Source organism: Schistocerca americana, chromosome X, assembly GCF_021461395.2.
Source record: "Schistocerca americana isolate TAMUIC-IGC-003095 chromosome X, iqSchAmer2.1, whole genome shotgun sequence".
NCBI classification, from domain to species: domain Eukaryota; kingdom Metazoa; phylum Arthropoda; class Insecta; order Orthoptera; family Acrididae; genus Schistocerca; species Schistocerca americana.
In genome coordinates, this window is record NC_060130.1 from 103605199 (window position 1) to 103622531 (window position 17333).

The following is a 17333-nucleotide window of genomic DNA, read 5'->3' on the forward strand; positions in this document are numbered from 1 at the left end:
GTGCAGGTGGGTGGGGGGAACGTGTGCGTGGGTGCAGGTGGGTGGGGGGAACGTGTGCGTGGGTGCAGGTGGGTGGGGGGGAACGTGTGCGTGGGTGCAGGTGGGTGGGGGGTACGTGTGCGTGGGTGCGTGCATGCACAAAATTTTAATGTTATTATCTAAGAGGCTAATCTTGAGACAGTTGCATGAAAATAAATGAGACTGGTATAAAACTTTCAACCTCTAATTTGAAGCAAAAACAAATTAGAAGACAGAGATATCTGAAGCTTCATTAATGGGATAGTTTGATTTCAGCAAATTCTGTGATTGGACAAGTACTGGAAAAATAACTTTTTTATATCAATGTAATCTGTTGCAATAAGTCCTGTCTACAACTTGTTCTACGTATGCACACACCACACTCAAAGATATGAGATAAATACTTTGATGAGAACTGTATTTTTATTTCTTTCTTTTACAGTTTGTTTTAATTGAGGCACTTCCAGAACAGCTTCTGCCTTGTTTCATTTATTTCTCAAAAACTGACTGCAATTGAGCAGTTGATAAAAGGGACATAAAAGAAAACTGTCATTATCACAAACAGTATTAGCAATCATGTAATTGTTTAACACAATGTACAAAACATTTAACAGAGTCAATTGGTAGGTTTCTTGTAAAAGTAAAGCACTTTTAAACATAATCATTCTTCAATAAATAAATCTGTAGATTTAAAATTTGGGACTAGACTTCTGTAAGACAGTTAGTAATTCATCCTGAATTACTAACTTACTAAAGTTATGACTTCAAGTTCACAAAATATTTACATTTCTTGTCAATCTTCCTTCTTTGAACAGAACTGTAAAAACAATGGCATGAATTTAACATATCAAGTAACAATATTTAAGTATTTCTATAAAACAGTAAACAAAAATGCTCATTTTAAATATATAATTTTACATATTGTTGAATAAAATAAAATTTCCTTGTATGTTGAAATAAATGTTTACAAACATTTTTAAGAAAAATCACGAAATTTGACATTCTTACTGCAGGTACATAGACACAAAGCAATCCTGCAGATGGCATATAATTTGAGCATACAGTTACTTACAAAATTTATAATATTTACATTTAAATAAAATAATAACAATATCTACAGTTAATGGTACACACCACTAACAGCAATTTTCTTCATTAACGCTGTTGAGAGGGGGGAAAAATACTATCACACATCATGCAATGGTATTAACTTAGGCTATTCAAGTCCACATCTGGACAAACCAGTAAACTTCATACCCTGGGACAGTGAAAACTGAAAAGGCACCTTGAGAGGTAACATATCTCTACACCACTTCAATTTAGGAATTCATTATGTTTAATTAAATATAAAATACTATCTTCACAAACAACAAAATAATGTCTAGCATTCAAGAAATACTATCCAATGCACATTTTCTGTAATCCTATATCAAACCAGTATCTTTTTTAGCTTTCATTTTTTACTGTTAGAAAAAATACTACAGCCTACAATCAATAATCTCAATATGCCAACCACATTTCAAATACTCTATTTGAAGGGTGGAAGTTGACATGAGGAGAAACACACTTCAACCACATACTTTCTTTGCTATGGTATTCCAAATACATGGCTTATATATAAAAGAGAACTAACCATTTTACAGAACACAGCACCACACAAATACTTAAAAAAGATTTGGCAAACCATCCACTCCCGGGAATTACAAGTCATACTTCTCAATTAAAATATTACAGAGTTCTACCAGGTAGAGCTTCATGTTTGCATTTTTCCTCTCTCTCTCTCTCTCCCTCTCTCTCTCTCTCACACACACACACACACACACACACAGTCACACCCAACAACACACGCGCACACACGTTTTTTATTTGATCCATAGTGAATATCACAAATGGATAACTTCTTTTGTATACGGCAAGACAGTGATGGCTTACTCAGTCGTATAGCAGGAACATACCTCTTTTCTTTTTCCCCTGCTTTTTTCTGTATATATACAGTTTTTCTATGTACATAAAATACATCCTGAATACTCTTACACTTTTGTGCTTCTCACACAGTTTACCACATTATTACAGTAATGATCAGCCACTGTAAGCTTTGCTGGTATTAAAAAGGTATAAAATTATAAATTTCATGATGATTCTACAACATTCCACAACATTGTCTACAAATCTTAAACAAACGTTTACCCAAACTAGTGCATGATAACATATTAATATAAATGTCTCTACAGAGGTTGCACACATTATGTTATGTGATTATTAATTGGAGTTATACACTATAAAACAAACAATTACAACATAATCAAACTGAAGGAGTGAATCGTTTTTGCTTCTCAATGGAAAAAAAACAAAATTAAAATAACACTATATAATCATTGTAACTTACTGTTACTAACTTTACACACAGCATTAGTTCTACATTTTACAGTTTTATGTTGTTATTACCAAAACATTTAACTTCATATGTTGGCACAAGATTACAATCCAGAACAGAACATACTGAATTTCATTACCAATATTAGCACAAAAAAGCATTGGGTTCCATATATTCTCAGTGAACTGAAATGGTTAAAATAATATATTTATCCACAAAATAAAATTGCAACATCAACATAATAGGGGAAAAAATTCTATGAGTGAGAATTTGTGCTTCAATGACACAGTCCTTGTCTTGCAACCAAGTTATATGCTACTCAGCTAAGGTAACAGACTTCTGTTCATGAGGATCTGGATTAATTTTCATTCCATGCGCCAATTTACGTTTGCTCACTTCAGGCAAATATCAGAATGATTCCTTGATTATAGTCAACACCAATTTCCTCCTCACTATTTTGTCAAATTGAAGCAGCAATGATTTTGTTGTAGATACAATCATTACCACAACTGTCACCTCCACTTAATCTTTGCCAGTTCTTGCACTACATATATAAGTACTTTAAATTTTCATCTGACAACTGTTCCATATAGCTACAGCTGGGTGTAGAAATTTTCCCCACAAATGAATTATTACACACACACACACACACACACACACACACACACACACACACCTCTTAGAAAGAAACTTTTGTGCCAAATTATAAAACTCGAAAATCCAATTTTGTACTTTTTCTTAAAACAAATACATCAGACTAACAACAATAACAACAGCAATGGCAACAACAACGACGACAACAACAACAACAACAACAACAACAAACCAAAGCAGCAAAAAATACAAACAAGTGTACAAACAAGCAGACAGATTCAAAAAGTAAGTATGAGTAATACAACATTAAAAAGTCATGCAATGACAGAACATTATACATAAAACAAGTTTTACCAAATGAAACAGGAGTATGTTTAGAAAGTATCAGAAGCAGAATGCTACTAACATAATACTCATCATATAATACAGACTAAAAAACAGTTACAACTAAAATATTTCATGATACATAAAAGAGGTCCTACACATCATTAAATCTATTTAAACAGTGGATGAAAAAAATATCATCTTGTATTGCAATATTAAAGCACATAAATTATTTTATCTTGACCCCTGAGACACTTGCTAACAAAATTTCATATGCATTATGCTTTCCTTGTACAGTTGGAATCATTCATAACACACTGTTCTTGTACATCTTTACTATGGTTGAAGTGGCGAATCAGCTGTACCCATGAAGAAAGACAATGTGGGATAGAACGCCATAATAATTCCCAGGAACACTATGATGAATGGTACCAATCCACACCACAAAGCCTAAAAAGAAACAGATAAAACTGTAATTTTAGAGCACATTTTGGAAATTTGTAACAACATATCAAAACAATTAGAACTGATTATAGCATATTTTGGTGATATCATTTCAGTTTTTTTTTTTTAAATGCATAACTTCTTAAACCATACTTAAATTTGAACAGCACATGAGCCAAAAATCCTACACCAATTCTAGTCTGTTGATGTGCATATCACTTTAAATAAACAAAAAATGAGCAAATACAATATTGATTTATTATTTACATTTCTTAAAAACATAAACGTTGATCAGAACTACCAGACAAACTGAAGATGATTTCTTTTACCCCCCAGCCACAATTTCCTAATACACTGTCTCACTAAGAAGATGGAGCAACCAGAAGACATGGTCAGATGTCAATGTAGCTTCATTAATGTACATCATCATCGGCAGATATGTGAATGTTTAATAGCTGCAATTCTGTATAACAGGTAGAACGGCCACCAGAGTCAGTCAGGGTTGTTACCATGCCTGGTAGGGCCACCATCACATGTTGCGTGATCACTGTGTAGGGCAAGGAGATGCAGCATACTCATGAGAGACAGTGTAATCACCATCTGACACAGCTCGAAAGGGGCTTCACCGTGGATATACATTTGGCCATCTGGTTGAATAATGCAATATCCAGATTTATGGGGCATTCGGATATGACAGTGGCTGGATTTCAGTCTGCACAGTTATGTGAGGCAAGCATATTCATTGCCAAGGTTACAGTTTACAGTTGACCACATCTGATCAGTACAACGGGGGAGGGGGGGGGGGGAGGGGATCACTGTATTGAGCACAAAAAACACTGTAACCCCTTCACATCTGTGCCTGCCATCCATGAACAGATAGTAGATTCCTTGTAGCATTCTGTGTCATGCCGCAGTATTCACTATTGGTCAGAAACTAGATTAAGGAATTACTGTCCCATACATAGACTGCTGCATCTTGAGTGAGACTGTGATTTGGAAGCAAGGACTGCTGATGAATGGCGTCGCACTGTTCTCAGCGATAAAGCACCATTCTGCACTCTTTCGGATGACTACTGTTGGTGAGTATGTTATCAACCTGGGGATATGTCCGATTCTTCCAATGTTTTGGTGTTACTCCTGGTGTCACAGTGTTGCGAACCATAACATTTGACTTCAGGTCACAGCTGGTAGTGATTGAGGGAACTCTGACAACTTGTTGACATATGGTATGTCTTTATGAACCGTATGTGTGATGCTCAGGTACTCCTGCGGCCATGAAGATCCTCAGATGTGCCCGGACAGAATGCCTGTGACCAATTTGGACATCAACTCTTGTCTCAGTGCCAGTATTTAGAACACCAATGACTAGTTACAAGAGTTGTGGGCCAGCTTTCCCCAGAAACAGATACAACAGCTTTGTGATGCTCTTCCCAACTGAATGCACCAAGGCTAGAGGGGGTGCAACATCATACTGATAACTGAGTTCATACTGATAACTGAGTTCATACTGATAACTGAGTTCATACTGATAACTGAGTTCATACTGATAACTGAGTTCATACTGATAACTGAGTTCATACTGATAACTGAGTTCATACTGATAACTGAGTTCATACTGATAACTGAGTTCATACTGATAACTGAGTTCATACTGATAACTGAGTTCATACTGATAACTGAGTTCATACTGATAACTGAGTTCATACTGATAACTGAGTTCATACTGATAACTGAGTTCATACTGATAACTGAGTTCATACTGATAACTGAGTTCATACTGATAACTGAATTCATACTGCCAGGTTCTTTGTAAATCTGACTCAATAGTGTACTCACTGAAATAACATAACACACCCTCATTACACATGAAAATTAATTTTGTTTCCTCTCACCTTCCGGGTGTTTCAAATTTCTTTGTCAGGCAGGTATATTGGTGATGTTACATTGCACCAAGAGCGTGAATGAAATAGTCACAAGAAATTTAGTCACAAGAAATTAAGTCATGCTTACTTTAAAAGTTGTCACTATCCTTTAAGTCAATGACAGTGTGAAACTTCCTGGCAGATTAAAACTGTGTGCCCGACCGAGACTGAACTCGGTCGGGCACACAGTTTTAATCTGCCAGGAAGTTTCATATCAGCGCACACTCCGCTGCAGAGTGAAAATCTCATTCTGGAATGACAGTGTGTGTACACAACTCTCTCATTGGACTTTATTATCTATTAGTCTCGTTGAATGTTTGTCAGTCGATAACTTAGGATTGAAGTTGTAGTCCGTGCCTCGTGAGACAAGTGCGTGTGCTCTCCAATAATGCCTCACTAACAGCTGTTAGTTCCCCAATGTTTTCTATTATGCAGCAGTAAATGATATTTTTTTCGAAATTCAGTTGATCAGAAGTAAATCACTTAACCTATCCTTCAGTGCAGAAAAATCTAAATTTTGTCCAGAACATTGTCATGACTGAAAATTTTATTCCCATGGATCACCAAACTACAGCTCTCCTTTCTTATCCTGAAATAATTGTGTATTACACAGTCTGAATGTATAATACCAAAAATGGTGAACACATGGGTAAAAATCAGGAAACTAAGTTGGTAAATATTTATCTCTGGTGGAATAGCTAGAAACAGGCCTGACAATTTGATGCTGTTATGGAACTCTATACACTGCTCATGGAGAAATTAATCGGTTGTAAGCTGCTGTTCTTTCATAATGGAGCAAGAGGACATAGGAGTAGTGTACACTGTGCCACAATCTGTTGTCTACAACTTTTCTTAATTGCAATTACCTTGGATTTTTTAATGCCCCTGCATTTCAGAGTCTAAAAGTCTGATTCCTCATTTACATAGCTGGACTGTAAATGGAATATTTTGGATCATAATTTTACCCAGTTGTAACTGCTGAACAGTCTAACTGGAACAAAGGAACACCCTGTAGTAAAAGGATCTGTGGTGCCTTTCTGTTCTCACTCACAACCTTTTTTGTTTAACCTGGTGCCTATTAAGAAGATTTCACTCAAGCTGTACCATGGCAAACTTAATATATGGGTGATATAAATGTCCACAGTGTAAATGTTATCATTATGTTCAACAGTGTACTCTGTAATGATTGGCTCTGGAGTGTTCTAGATGGCTCCTCTGAATGCCTACTTTGGCAGTTTCCCTTTAGTATTATTCTTCTCAAGTAATGCATACAGAAAGGAGGTGATCTCTGAAATGAACTACACACAAAGCATCATCTATTATGTCTGTTGTACAAGCAACTTACTTAACTCGTAATGTACATTGCATTTTGTCCAGCTGGTTACATATCACAAACAAGCCTCTAGTATCTTCTTTGCTGCCCACATATTTTGCTGACTTCATGCAGCTTGGCAATCTGGCCCTAGGTGGGCCAATTGGGCTCGACTGACCACTGTCATCCTCTGTTGATGGCATCATTGGCTGGGTACGGAGGAGCATGTGGTCAGCACACTGCTCTCTGGGTCATTGTTGGGTTTCTTGACCATGGAACCACCAGTGATCGGCTGAGTAGGCCCTCAGTTGGCCACATGATGCAGAATATACCCCGTTCAAGTCCTTCACTGAGGAAAAGCCCCTAACATTACTGGGAATTGAATCTGTGTGCCCCAGATGGCAGTCAGCTGTGCTGATCACTCAGTTATGGAGGTGGACCACGCAGCAAATAACTATTAAACCAACTGGCAGAGGGTGGAGGGGGGAGAAAGGGTGGGAGAGAGGGTGGAGGGGGGAGAGATGGGAGAGAGGGTGGGTGGAGGGGGGAGAGATGGGAGAGAGGGTGGGACAGATGGGAGAGGGGGTGGGAGAGATGGGAGAGAGGGTGGGAGAGGGGGGAGAGATGGGAGAGGGGGGAGAGAGGGTGGAGAGAGGGGGGAGAGGGGGGAGAGAGGGTGGGAGAGGGGGGAGAGAGGGTGGGAGAGGGGGGGGAGAGGGTGGGAGAGGGGGGAGAGAGGGTGGGATAGAGGGAGAGGGAGGGGGGAGAGAATGAGATGAAAGTCGGCCACATCCTTTTCAAAGAAACCATCCTGGAATCGGTTTACACGATTTAGTGAACCTGAGGAAATCAAAACCTAGGATTCTAGCCACCATCCTCCCAAATGCACGTCCAAAATGTTACCACTGTATCACGTTGCTCCATAGCAGTACTATACTTTTGTACGCAACACATTATTATAATGACAACTACAACCATGATACAGGGTTTGTATAAAAAGTAATGACTGACCTTGTGAATAAAAATTTATTGTAGATATCGCTACAACCCGTTAGTATTATTCAATGTACGACCCTTGAGGGTCAACAACCCACTGAGTGCGGGATAACCTTCAAAGCACTCATCGTGGCAGCTTGGATCTCCTCCAGGGTACCATGACTGTGCCCTTTCAGGGAGGTTTTAGTTTGGGGAACAAAAAATAGTCTGTCGGGGCCACATCATGACTGTAGGGGGGCGGGGGAATCGTTTGAATCCCTTTCTTGGAGAGGGAACTGGCCACCCTGAAGCAGGTTTGACTCGGTGCATTGCCATGATGCAGCTTCCAAACATCAGTGATGGCTTTCAGTCTCTTGAGCACTTTGTAACAGAAAGCACCTTTGACAGTTTGGCCTTGGGTCACAAAATCATGATGAACCATGCCCCTGACATTGAAAAATACAATCAGCATGGCTTTCACCTTAAATTTGCTCATGCAAGTCTTTATTGGACATGGGGATGCTGCGGTGTGCCATTCGGCTTGTCACTGAGTCATACTGAAACACATAGATTTTGTCTCCGGTGATAATGCTATCTAAAAATTTTGTATCAACTTCAGGGCTCTGGAGATTAACTTTGCAGGCATCCACACGTGCTTGCTTTTGAACGTCTGACAAAATCTTGGCGCAGACCTTCCTCATCGACAATTCTTTAGTGGTGATGATGTGCACTGTCACTTTATCAAGTCCAAGGTCATCTACTATCATCCTGACACTCATCCGGTAGTCAGTGTTCAATAAAACATGCACGCGGTTGATGTTTTTGTCAGTTTTGCTAGTTGAAGGGTGTCTGGAGTGCTCCTCGTTCTCAACGCTGTCCCAGCTATCTTTAAAGCTCTTCATCCACGTGAAAACCTGGGCTTTTGACAGGCAATAATTGCCATAGGTTTGCCGATACATATCCAATGTTTCCATACCCGATTTTCCTAGTTTCACATAAAGTTTGATGGTGAAACATTGCTCGATCTTTTCCTGCATGTTCGGCCATGACCGACGACTTTGCGATGTATACGCTCAATGCACGATGCTGCCAAGACAAGAGTCTGCAGGTGACTGGCACGCCGTGTGTTTTCAGCCAGATACCCCCACCACCAATCCTCCTGGGCAAGTGTGCACTGCAAAGTACAGTTACTTTTTATACAAACCCTGTAAGACCTTGAGTGGGGGAATGGACAAATACTTTTTGTAGCTGGGCCATTCTCTTTAGAATCAACAAATGTTCTGAAAGTGGGCTTAAAGGGAGGAAAAACTGAAATAACGGATGGTGTGAACATTTTTTTGAAATATTTCATATAAATGGTGAACCTTCACTCCACTGACAAAATTTCAGAGTTTGTTCAGTGATGTTTTCAGATTTTTTTTGACATAAATGACCCATGGTGTTTATTGCGTTGAATCAGAGTAATTGCATTTTGTTTGACTTCATACCACATTTATCTTTCTACCTGTATTGCATTAAAAACAGATGCATAACAGCAGAATTTTCAATGGTGTGTGCAGTGTTTCTTACACCAAAACAAAACTTTTTCCATTCAGTCACGGTCCTTGCAATTCACATCATAGACCACTGTTCTCTTTGCCTTCAAAGCTTGCATTCAGTACTGCTCAGTTCTGTCTTCAGTTTGTTTTTCTAGCAGTGTTAGTTGTGCATTAACAGTGACACACAGCAGTATGGGCAGGTTTACTGATGAACAATTAGCTGACATGTGCCTCACTGATTTGCAAGGAAGAGTTGTACAACGATGCTGTGCTGAGTTGTTCCCCGAGTGACGATAGCCACTTCAAAGTATTTTTAAGTCTGTCTGAGGGTTGTTGTATTATCCTGTGTTTCTGTTGTACTGTTCGGTGATCGCATATTACAGGCTTTGACGCTGTGCCAAAAGTATTGTTAAACACAGTTAATTGGGGGTAACAAATAGAACAAATCATTTCCAGCTTCAAGGAGACCACAGGCCCTTGTATCAAAATACTCAGAATATATATCTGAACAATCTCCGAATTTTTGCCAAAATTCTTGTTCACTCTGTAGATTGTGACAAAAATATGGGAAAAATACATGTTTAAATATAATCATGTACTGTGGAAAACAGTGATTGATTAAGCTACAACTAAATAATTTAGGAGTAATGGAGACCACTCATCAAATAGCAGAAGCACTGAGTCATCTACAACCAAACACGAAAGAGAAAGAAAAGAAACACTGGGGCACGTGTGTAGTCTGGCTCAAGAGAAGATTAATTCCAAAAGCTAGTTAGTTTTCTATTTCTTTTTTTGTGTGCCTGTTGACGACTCCACACTTGTGCTACTCAGTGAGTGATTTTTACTCCTAAAGAACTTACATTATACAGAATTTTCCTACCATGTTTATACGTTACAACTTATACTTTTATCTGAACATAGGTGTGCCTGCACACTTTGAACTATTAAGTCTGTCATACCATTCCCTAAAAGCTGGTTGAGTTGCCAAACTCCACACACTGAGGAATTTGTAATAATTTTTGTACCTCTGTAAAAATTTAGGCAGGTAATTAAACAACAGAGATGCATGAAAAAATATATTGCAAAATTGTTTGGTAATAAAAGCACTATAAAACCACACAAACTACTGCTCTTAAAAACCAATCCTGTCATAAAAAATAGCTTCGTCAGATAACAAATATAACAAACTGTATCACAGATACTACAAATCTCAATGTTACACATGCAAATTTGCTCTCTCTCTCTCTCTCTCTCTCTCTCTCTCTCTCTCTCTCTCTCACACACCCACACACACACACACACAGACACAATCTGCACAGCAAACAACACATTATGATGGTTTTTATGTTATATAAGTTCGCTTGGTTACTTTACACGAATTTCTGGTATAACAAAAACGTTTCGTTGTTATTATTTCTAGTTTGGCATTATTTTATTTCCTTAATGAATATGATAGTAAAAAGTAGAACTAATATACACTCCTGGAAATTGAAATAAGAACACCGTGAATTCATTGTCCCAGGACGGGGAAACTTTATTGACACATTCCTGGGGTCAGATACATCACATGATCACACTGACAGAACCACAGGCACATAGACACAGGCAACAGAGCATGCACAATGTCGGCAATAGTACAGTGTATATCCACCTTTCGCAGCAATGCAGGCTGCTATTCTCCCATGGAGACGATCGTAGAGATGCTGGATGTAGTCCTGTGGAACGGCTTGCCATGCCATTTCCACCTGGCGCCTCAGTTGGACCAGCGTTCGTGCTGGACGTGCAGACCGCGTGAGACGACGCTTCATCCAGTCCCAAACATGCTCAATGGGGGACAGATCCGGAGATCTTGCTGGCCAGGGTAGTTGACTTACACCTTCTAGAGCACGTTGGGTGGCACGGGATACATGCGGACGTGCATTGTCCTGTTGGAACAGCAAGTTCCCTTGCCGGTCTAGGAATGGTAGAACGATGGGTTCGATGACGGTTTGGATGTACCGTGCACTATTCAGTGTCCCCTCGACGATCACCAGTGGTGTACGGCCAGTGTAGGAGATCGCTCCCCACACCATGATGCCGGGTGTTGGCCCTGTGTGCCTCGGTCGTATGCAGTCCTGATTGTGACGCTCACCTGCACGGCGCCAAACACGCATACGACCATCATTGGCACCAAGGCAGAAGCGACTCTCATCGCTGAAGACGACACGTCTCCATTCGTCCCTCCATTCACACCTGTCGCGACACCACTGGAGGCGGGCTGCACGATGTTGGGGCGTGAGCGGAAGACGGCCTAACGGTGTGCGGGACCGTAGCCCAGCTTCATGGAGACGGTTGCGAATGGTCCTCGCCGATACCCCAGGAGCAACAGTGTCCCTAATTTGCTGGGAAGTGGCGGTGCGGTCCCCTACGGCACTGCGTAGGATCCTACGGTCTTGGCGTGCATCCGTGCGTCGCTGCGGTCCGGTCCCAGGTCGACGGGCACGTGCACCTTTCGCCGACCACTGGCGACAACATCGATGTACTGTGGAGACCTCACGCCCCACGTGTTGAGCAGTTCGGCGGTACGTCCACCCGGCCTCCCGCATGCCCACTATACGCCCTCGCTCAAAGTCCGTCAACTGCACATACGGTTCACGTCCACGCTGTCGCGGCATGCTACCAGTGTTAAAGACTGCGATGGAGCTCCGTATGCCACGGCAAACTGGCTGACACTGACGGCGGCGGTGCACAAATGCTGCGCAGCTAGCGCCATTCGACGGCCAACACCGCGATTCCTGGTGTGTCCGCTGTGCCGTGCGTCTGATCATTGCTTGTACAGCCCTCTCGCAGTGTCCGGAGCAAGTATGGTGGGTCTGACACACCGGTGTCAATGTGTTCTTTTTTTCCATTTCCACGAGTGTAGTTTCATAGCCAGCCAATTTGAACTGCTGGACTTAAGTTCTAGCTGTAATTCTTGTATTACCCTTTTATGTATGCAAACCAACCTTCAAGAATATCAAGAAAGGAGGCAGGGTGGAAGCAAAGATATGGGAAGACATGAAAGGAAACAGCCTGTAGAGTTTCCAATGCAACCATCCCTCCATTTACCTGTAGTGATTCAAAGGAACTGAAGACAACACCAATCTGAATGGGAATTTCAAATCTATTCTTCCCATGTGCGAAGTCTGAGGAATTAAGTACTGCGCCACATAACCCAGAACATAAATTTTCAGATGTGATTTATAGCAAAACGCAAGCAATTTCACAAATTGTCTGGAAGAGGAATATTATGGCTTAGATGTCTCACTGACAACAAGGCAAGTATGGGGAGGCAATCCATGATGCCTTTTACTAAAGAACTATATCAATATCAGCCTGAAGCAATTTACTAACACCACATAAAACTTAAATCTAAATGGTAAGATAGAGACTTTTAACTACATTCTTCTTGAATGCAAGTTGAGTGCCCTAACCTCTGCTCTCCCAGTGTATGCAAAAGAATCAATTTTAGAACTAGTGACAGCAACAGAACATAATAAAGGCTTCTAAATTTTTCTATATGTATGAGGTGTGACTATAAAATAACGGGACTGATGCTGTCACAAAGTACGCAGGCACCAAATGTGAATGACCAATAGCCATGAAGCGTGAAGCCTACTCAGCCAAATGCAGAATCTCTGGTGTCTGTAGACAATCAGCATGACCGTGGCCTTTGTTTGTGTAAGGGTTGTTGTTTTGTTTTGCAGAAAAAATAGTAAGTGTAATAACAGAGCAACGAAATGTTGTGAAGTTTCACATGAAACTTGGATAAACTGCTACAGAAACATATCTGTTACTAAAAGAAGTGTATGGCGAAGGTTGTTTACCATGCACGAAAGTTTTTGAGTGGTTCAAGCATTTCCAAGATAGCCAAGAAGACACTGAAAATGGCTCACACCTGGGACGTCATTCAACATCAAAACCAAATGAATATATCGAATAAGTACGTAATCCAATTTGATCTGACCGCTGGTTGAGTACTCGATCGATTGCCGAAACTGTAGGAACTGACAAATAATGCTTAACGCAAATTTTACACAACAAAAATAACATGAGAAAAGCGGGTGTGAAACGGGTGCAGAAAATAATCATGATCAAACAAAAAGCATCTCATGAATTGAATAAACAGATGCTTTTGAAAAGGTTTGTACAGACTCATTGAATACCACTGGAATGATCCTAATTTCTTGGCAAAAGTGATAACGTGATGAAATCTTGATTTTTCAATGATGATTCAGAAACTAATCACCATTCCATACATTGGAAGGACCCAACTTCACTAACAGTGAAGAAAGCTTGAATGAGCAAATCAAGATTCAAAGCAATGATGATTATGTTTTTCAATTTTCATGGAACTGTGTGTCCTCACTGGGTTTCTGAAGGTTGAACTATTAATCAAAATTACTACCTTAATGTTCTTGTTTGACTCTTGGAGGGAGGGGGGGGAGGGGGGGGGGAGACCCTAATTGTGGAACAACAAGTTATGAGTTCTGCATCAAGACAATGCACCGGCTCATGCTGCATTCTGTTGAGAGGTTTCTAGTGAAGCAGAGTATCCCAGTGTTAGACCATCCATCTTATTTGCCTGACCTAACACCATGTGACTTATCTATTGCCAAATGTCAAATCTGCATTAAAAGGAACAATATTTCAGTCCACTGAAGCAGTGAAAGAAAAATTCGCACGCGTCATCAAGGAACTCGCTGACTAACACTTCCACCACAGTTTCCATCTATGGAATATTCACATGGCTCGTAAGGACAGAGCAGGGGAGTATACTGAGGGTGACGACATGTAAATGAATATGTTTTTGATATAAAACGTTTTACAGCAACAGTCTCATTCTATAGCCACACCTCATACACAAGTGTTAACCTTGTTGCCCTCATGACACTAGGTAATGATGATGTCACTTGTAAATTTTTGTTTGGAAGTGTCCATTATTTTCATGCTTTTTTCCACTCAGCTGTGTTTGTCATTTACTTTATCTCTAATTGTTTCTGGAGCCTTTTGTGGCTTCATAATCAGGCACTTAGGCATAGTTGTTGCTGTACCAAAGCATCATCTACTGTAGTAAATACAAAGGGGCCTCTCACAGGTTCAATTATATTGCTAAACCATCAATATGTTGACTGTTGGATGGCACATCTTGATGTATAGTCTATCACAGAAACTCTGATGATCAGAACTGATGGCCACCAAAATATTTCCCTATGATATTGCAGTGCCCATGTTATTCCAAATTACGATACAAAGTTCCTCTGGACATGCATTCTTGAGTAGCCAAATGGTAAGACGACTGCTCGCGATAAGCAGGAAATCCAGATTCGAGTTCCAGTCCACCACAAATTTTCACTGTCATCACTCCATTATACAAGCTGACAATTGTCCATATTCGCAACTGTGAATACATTTCATGCAAAATATTATCAGTGCTGTCAATATGTATTGACTGTCCACACAAGTGTGCACTGTTCCATAAAATTGCAGATGTGTAGCCACATAAATTCAGCTTCTTCTTCTTCTTCTTCTTCTTCTTCTTCTTCTTCTTCTAATATTTCAACTGAATACCGTCCAGCCATCTTCAGAGTGAGCCGAGGTGACTAATGATCTAGCACTTGCTCTGTCCTTTTAAACCTGAGGACCAAACCACTGCTCAGGTTTAAAAGAATGGAGCAAGTGCTGGAGTGTTAGTCACCCTGGCTCACTCTGAAGACGGCTGGACAGTACTCAACCAAAATATTAGAAGAAGAAACTGAATTTATGCAGCTGCACGCCCAAAATTTTGTGGAACAGTCTTTGCGCCGCAAAAAAAAGAAGATGCATGTTAAGTGTGCACTTTTTATGTTTGCAGTTCAATTTTGTTCCTTTCGGTAAATGTTCACAGTGCACTGCTCTACTTTCCAAAATGTACAAGGAACAGATGGCTGAATTTATTAGTGCTAGAAGGAATAAAATCCTTGTGGGGAAATTTTGGATGGTTGCTCGAGAATTTGCTAAATTATTGCTTAAAAAAATAAAATAAAATGAAAACATTGTATTAGCTTGTAGAAATTCATAGCAGTTTGGAAATACTGTTTCTACTTCAAAAAGTATGTCATACATGTGCAAAATGCATGTCAGTCTCGCCAAATCCTCACAAAACATAAAAAAGTTTTCTGTTAATTTTCTCAATATATTCTTGCTGGGCAGATATAATTGCTTCACAAGTTTCCATAACAATTTTGCTAACTGAGTTGGCTCATATTACAGAGCCAAACTTCAAGTATATGAATGACTCGCCTGTCGCCAGAATCTCAAAGTTACTCCTAATCTCTCATTGATTGTGATTGCCTTGCTCATTAACCCTTTTCACTCCATAATGTAGACACGTGGTTTCTGCACATTGCACAGAGAATTGCCCAATCTTTGACAAAACGATGAGGTCACTGACCAAAAATTAGGGTATACATTAAAGCAAAAAGTGTGCTTTCATTCAAACGTATTTACATAAGTATCATAACACAAAAATTTTCATTGTGCGAAACTTTTTGCAACTCTTCAGGGTGAACTGTCTCATAGTCACTTTACTAGGATTGTTTACAAATGAATCACTGTCATCAAAATCACTGTCACTCTAATTTTCTTGATTGGCGACTCCATGGAGTGTTCTGTGCACCACGACCAGATAATGGATATAATTGGAAGGACGAACAGCATTGGTCGTATTTTTTTTTTTGTTGTTTTATTATCCGCAAAATCTGACTAGTCAGTTTATGTGATCGCTCTAAGCTTGTTGATACCAGTGCCTACAAATTTTAATTGTGTATTACAGCACTGAGGATGGTCACTAAGTGGCCAAAAATCAATTTTGCGGATAATAAAACAACAAAAAAATACAACCATGCTGTTTGTCCTTCCAATTATACTCTAATTTTCACTTAGACATTCCTCTAAAAGCTCTAAATCTCTTCCTTGGAAATGACTGTATGTGAGGAACTAGCTATTCCACTCTTACTAACTTGAACATAATTATTGCAACCTCTTTCTCAACACAACTACTACAGTTTCACACCAAGTTAGCAAAAGCTTCCGTAGATGGCATACCTATGCAGCAGTGATGGCTAGTACACTCAGATTCGAGAATGGAGCATGCGAGAGCTACGGAAAATCGTGTCTAATGAGGCTGATATCAGAGTGGAAAACAAAATTAGCATTGTCAAGTGCCACTCGCTGTTGGAGTGGAAAGGGTTAGTATATTTTGCGTCTATTTTATGTTGTTTCTGTATTAGTAATTTGTTTTGTGATGCTGGGCACTTCACTAAACAGTTTACGAGATCTTTTGGGTCCATGGGTCTGATTCAGTCAGCAAATTAACATATGACAAGTTAGTTCTTTCTTTTTCAGCCATTCTTTGACCCATTTCCTTTTTTTCTGTTGTTTCTTACCAGCCATGGCTAATATCCTTTTTTCTGGGTATAAGACATCATCACCATCATCACTTAGTAAAATCTCATTGCCAACTGACAATATTATTGATGGTGCAAGAGTCGCTTCAGTATACTGAAGGCTTGTCAACTAGTACTGTCAACAAATACTGAACATATTCAGTCTCACATTTACTAAATTAGAGGAAGCTGGAAGATATTCTTGCAAGTGTATTTCATTTCAATAAATGTGTCTTACTGGCCAACGATGAAGTCACAAAAGGCTTCAAAATCAATTGAAAATAAAGTAAATAACACATACAGCTAAGTGAAGAATTAGTATGAAAATAGCCTGTGCGCTCCAAAACAAATGTGTATTAACCAGCAGACCAAGAAGCATATAGTATA

General features: G+C 39.7%; 1 protein-coding gene across 3 annotated transcripts in view; it reads right to left on the bottom strand.

The window, feature by feature from the left end:
• Positions 1-419: 419 nt before the first annotated feature.
• LOC124554988 (sarcolemmal membrane-associated protein-like) overlaps positions 420-17333 on the bottom strand; it is a 337706-nt gene continuing 320792 nt past the window's right edge. For 2 of the 3 annotated variants that reach the window (XM_047128729.1, XM_047128730.1), the window contains one exon: positions 420-3760. In XM_047128729.1, coding sequence (XP_046984685.1) covers positions 3647-3760 — 114 coding nt within the window. In that variant the 3' untranslated portion in view covers positions 420-3646. The remainder of the gene's footprint in view (positions 3761-17333) is intronic. The other variant, XR_006968506.1, reaches the window with a different exon arrangement.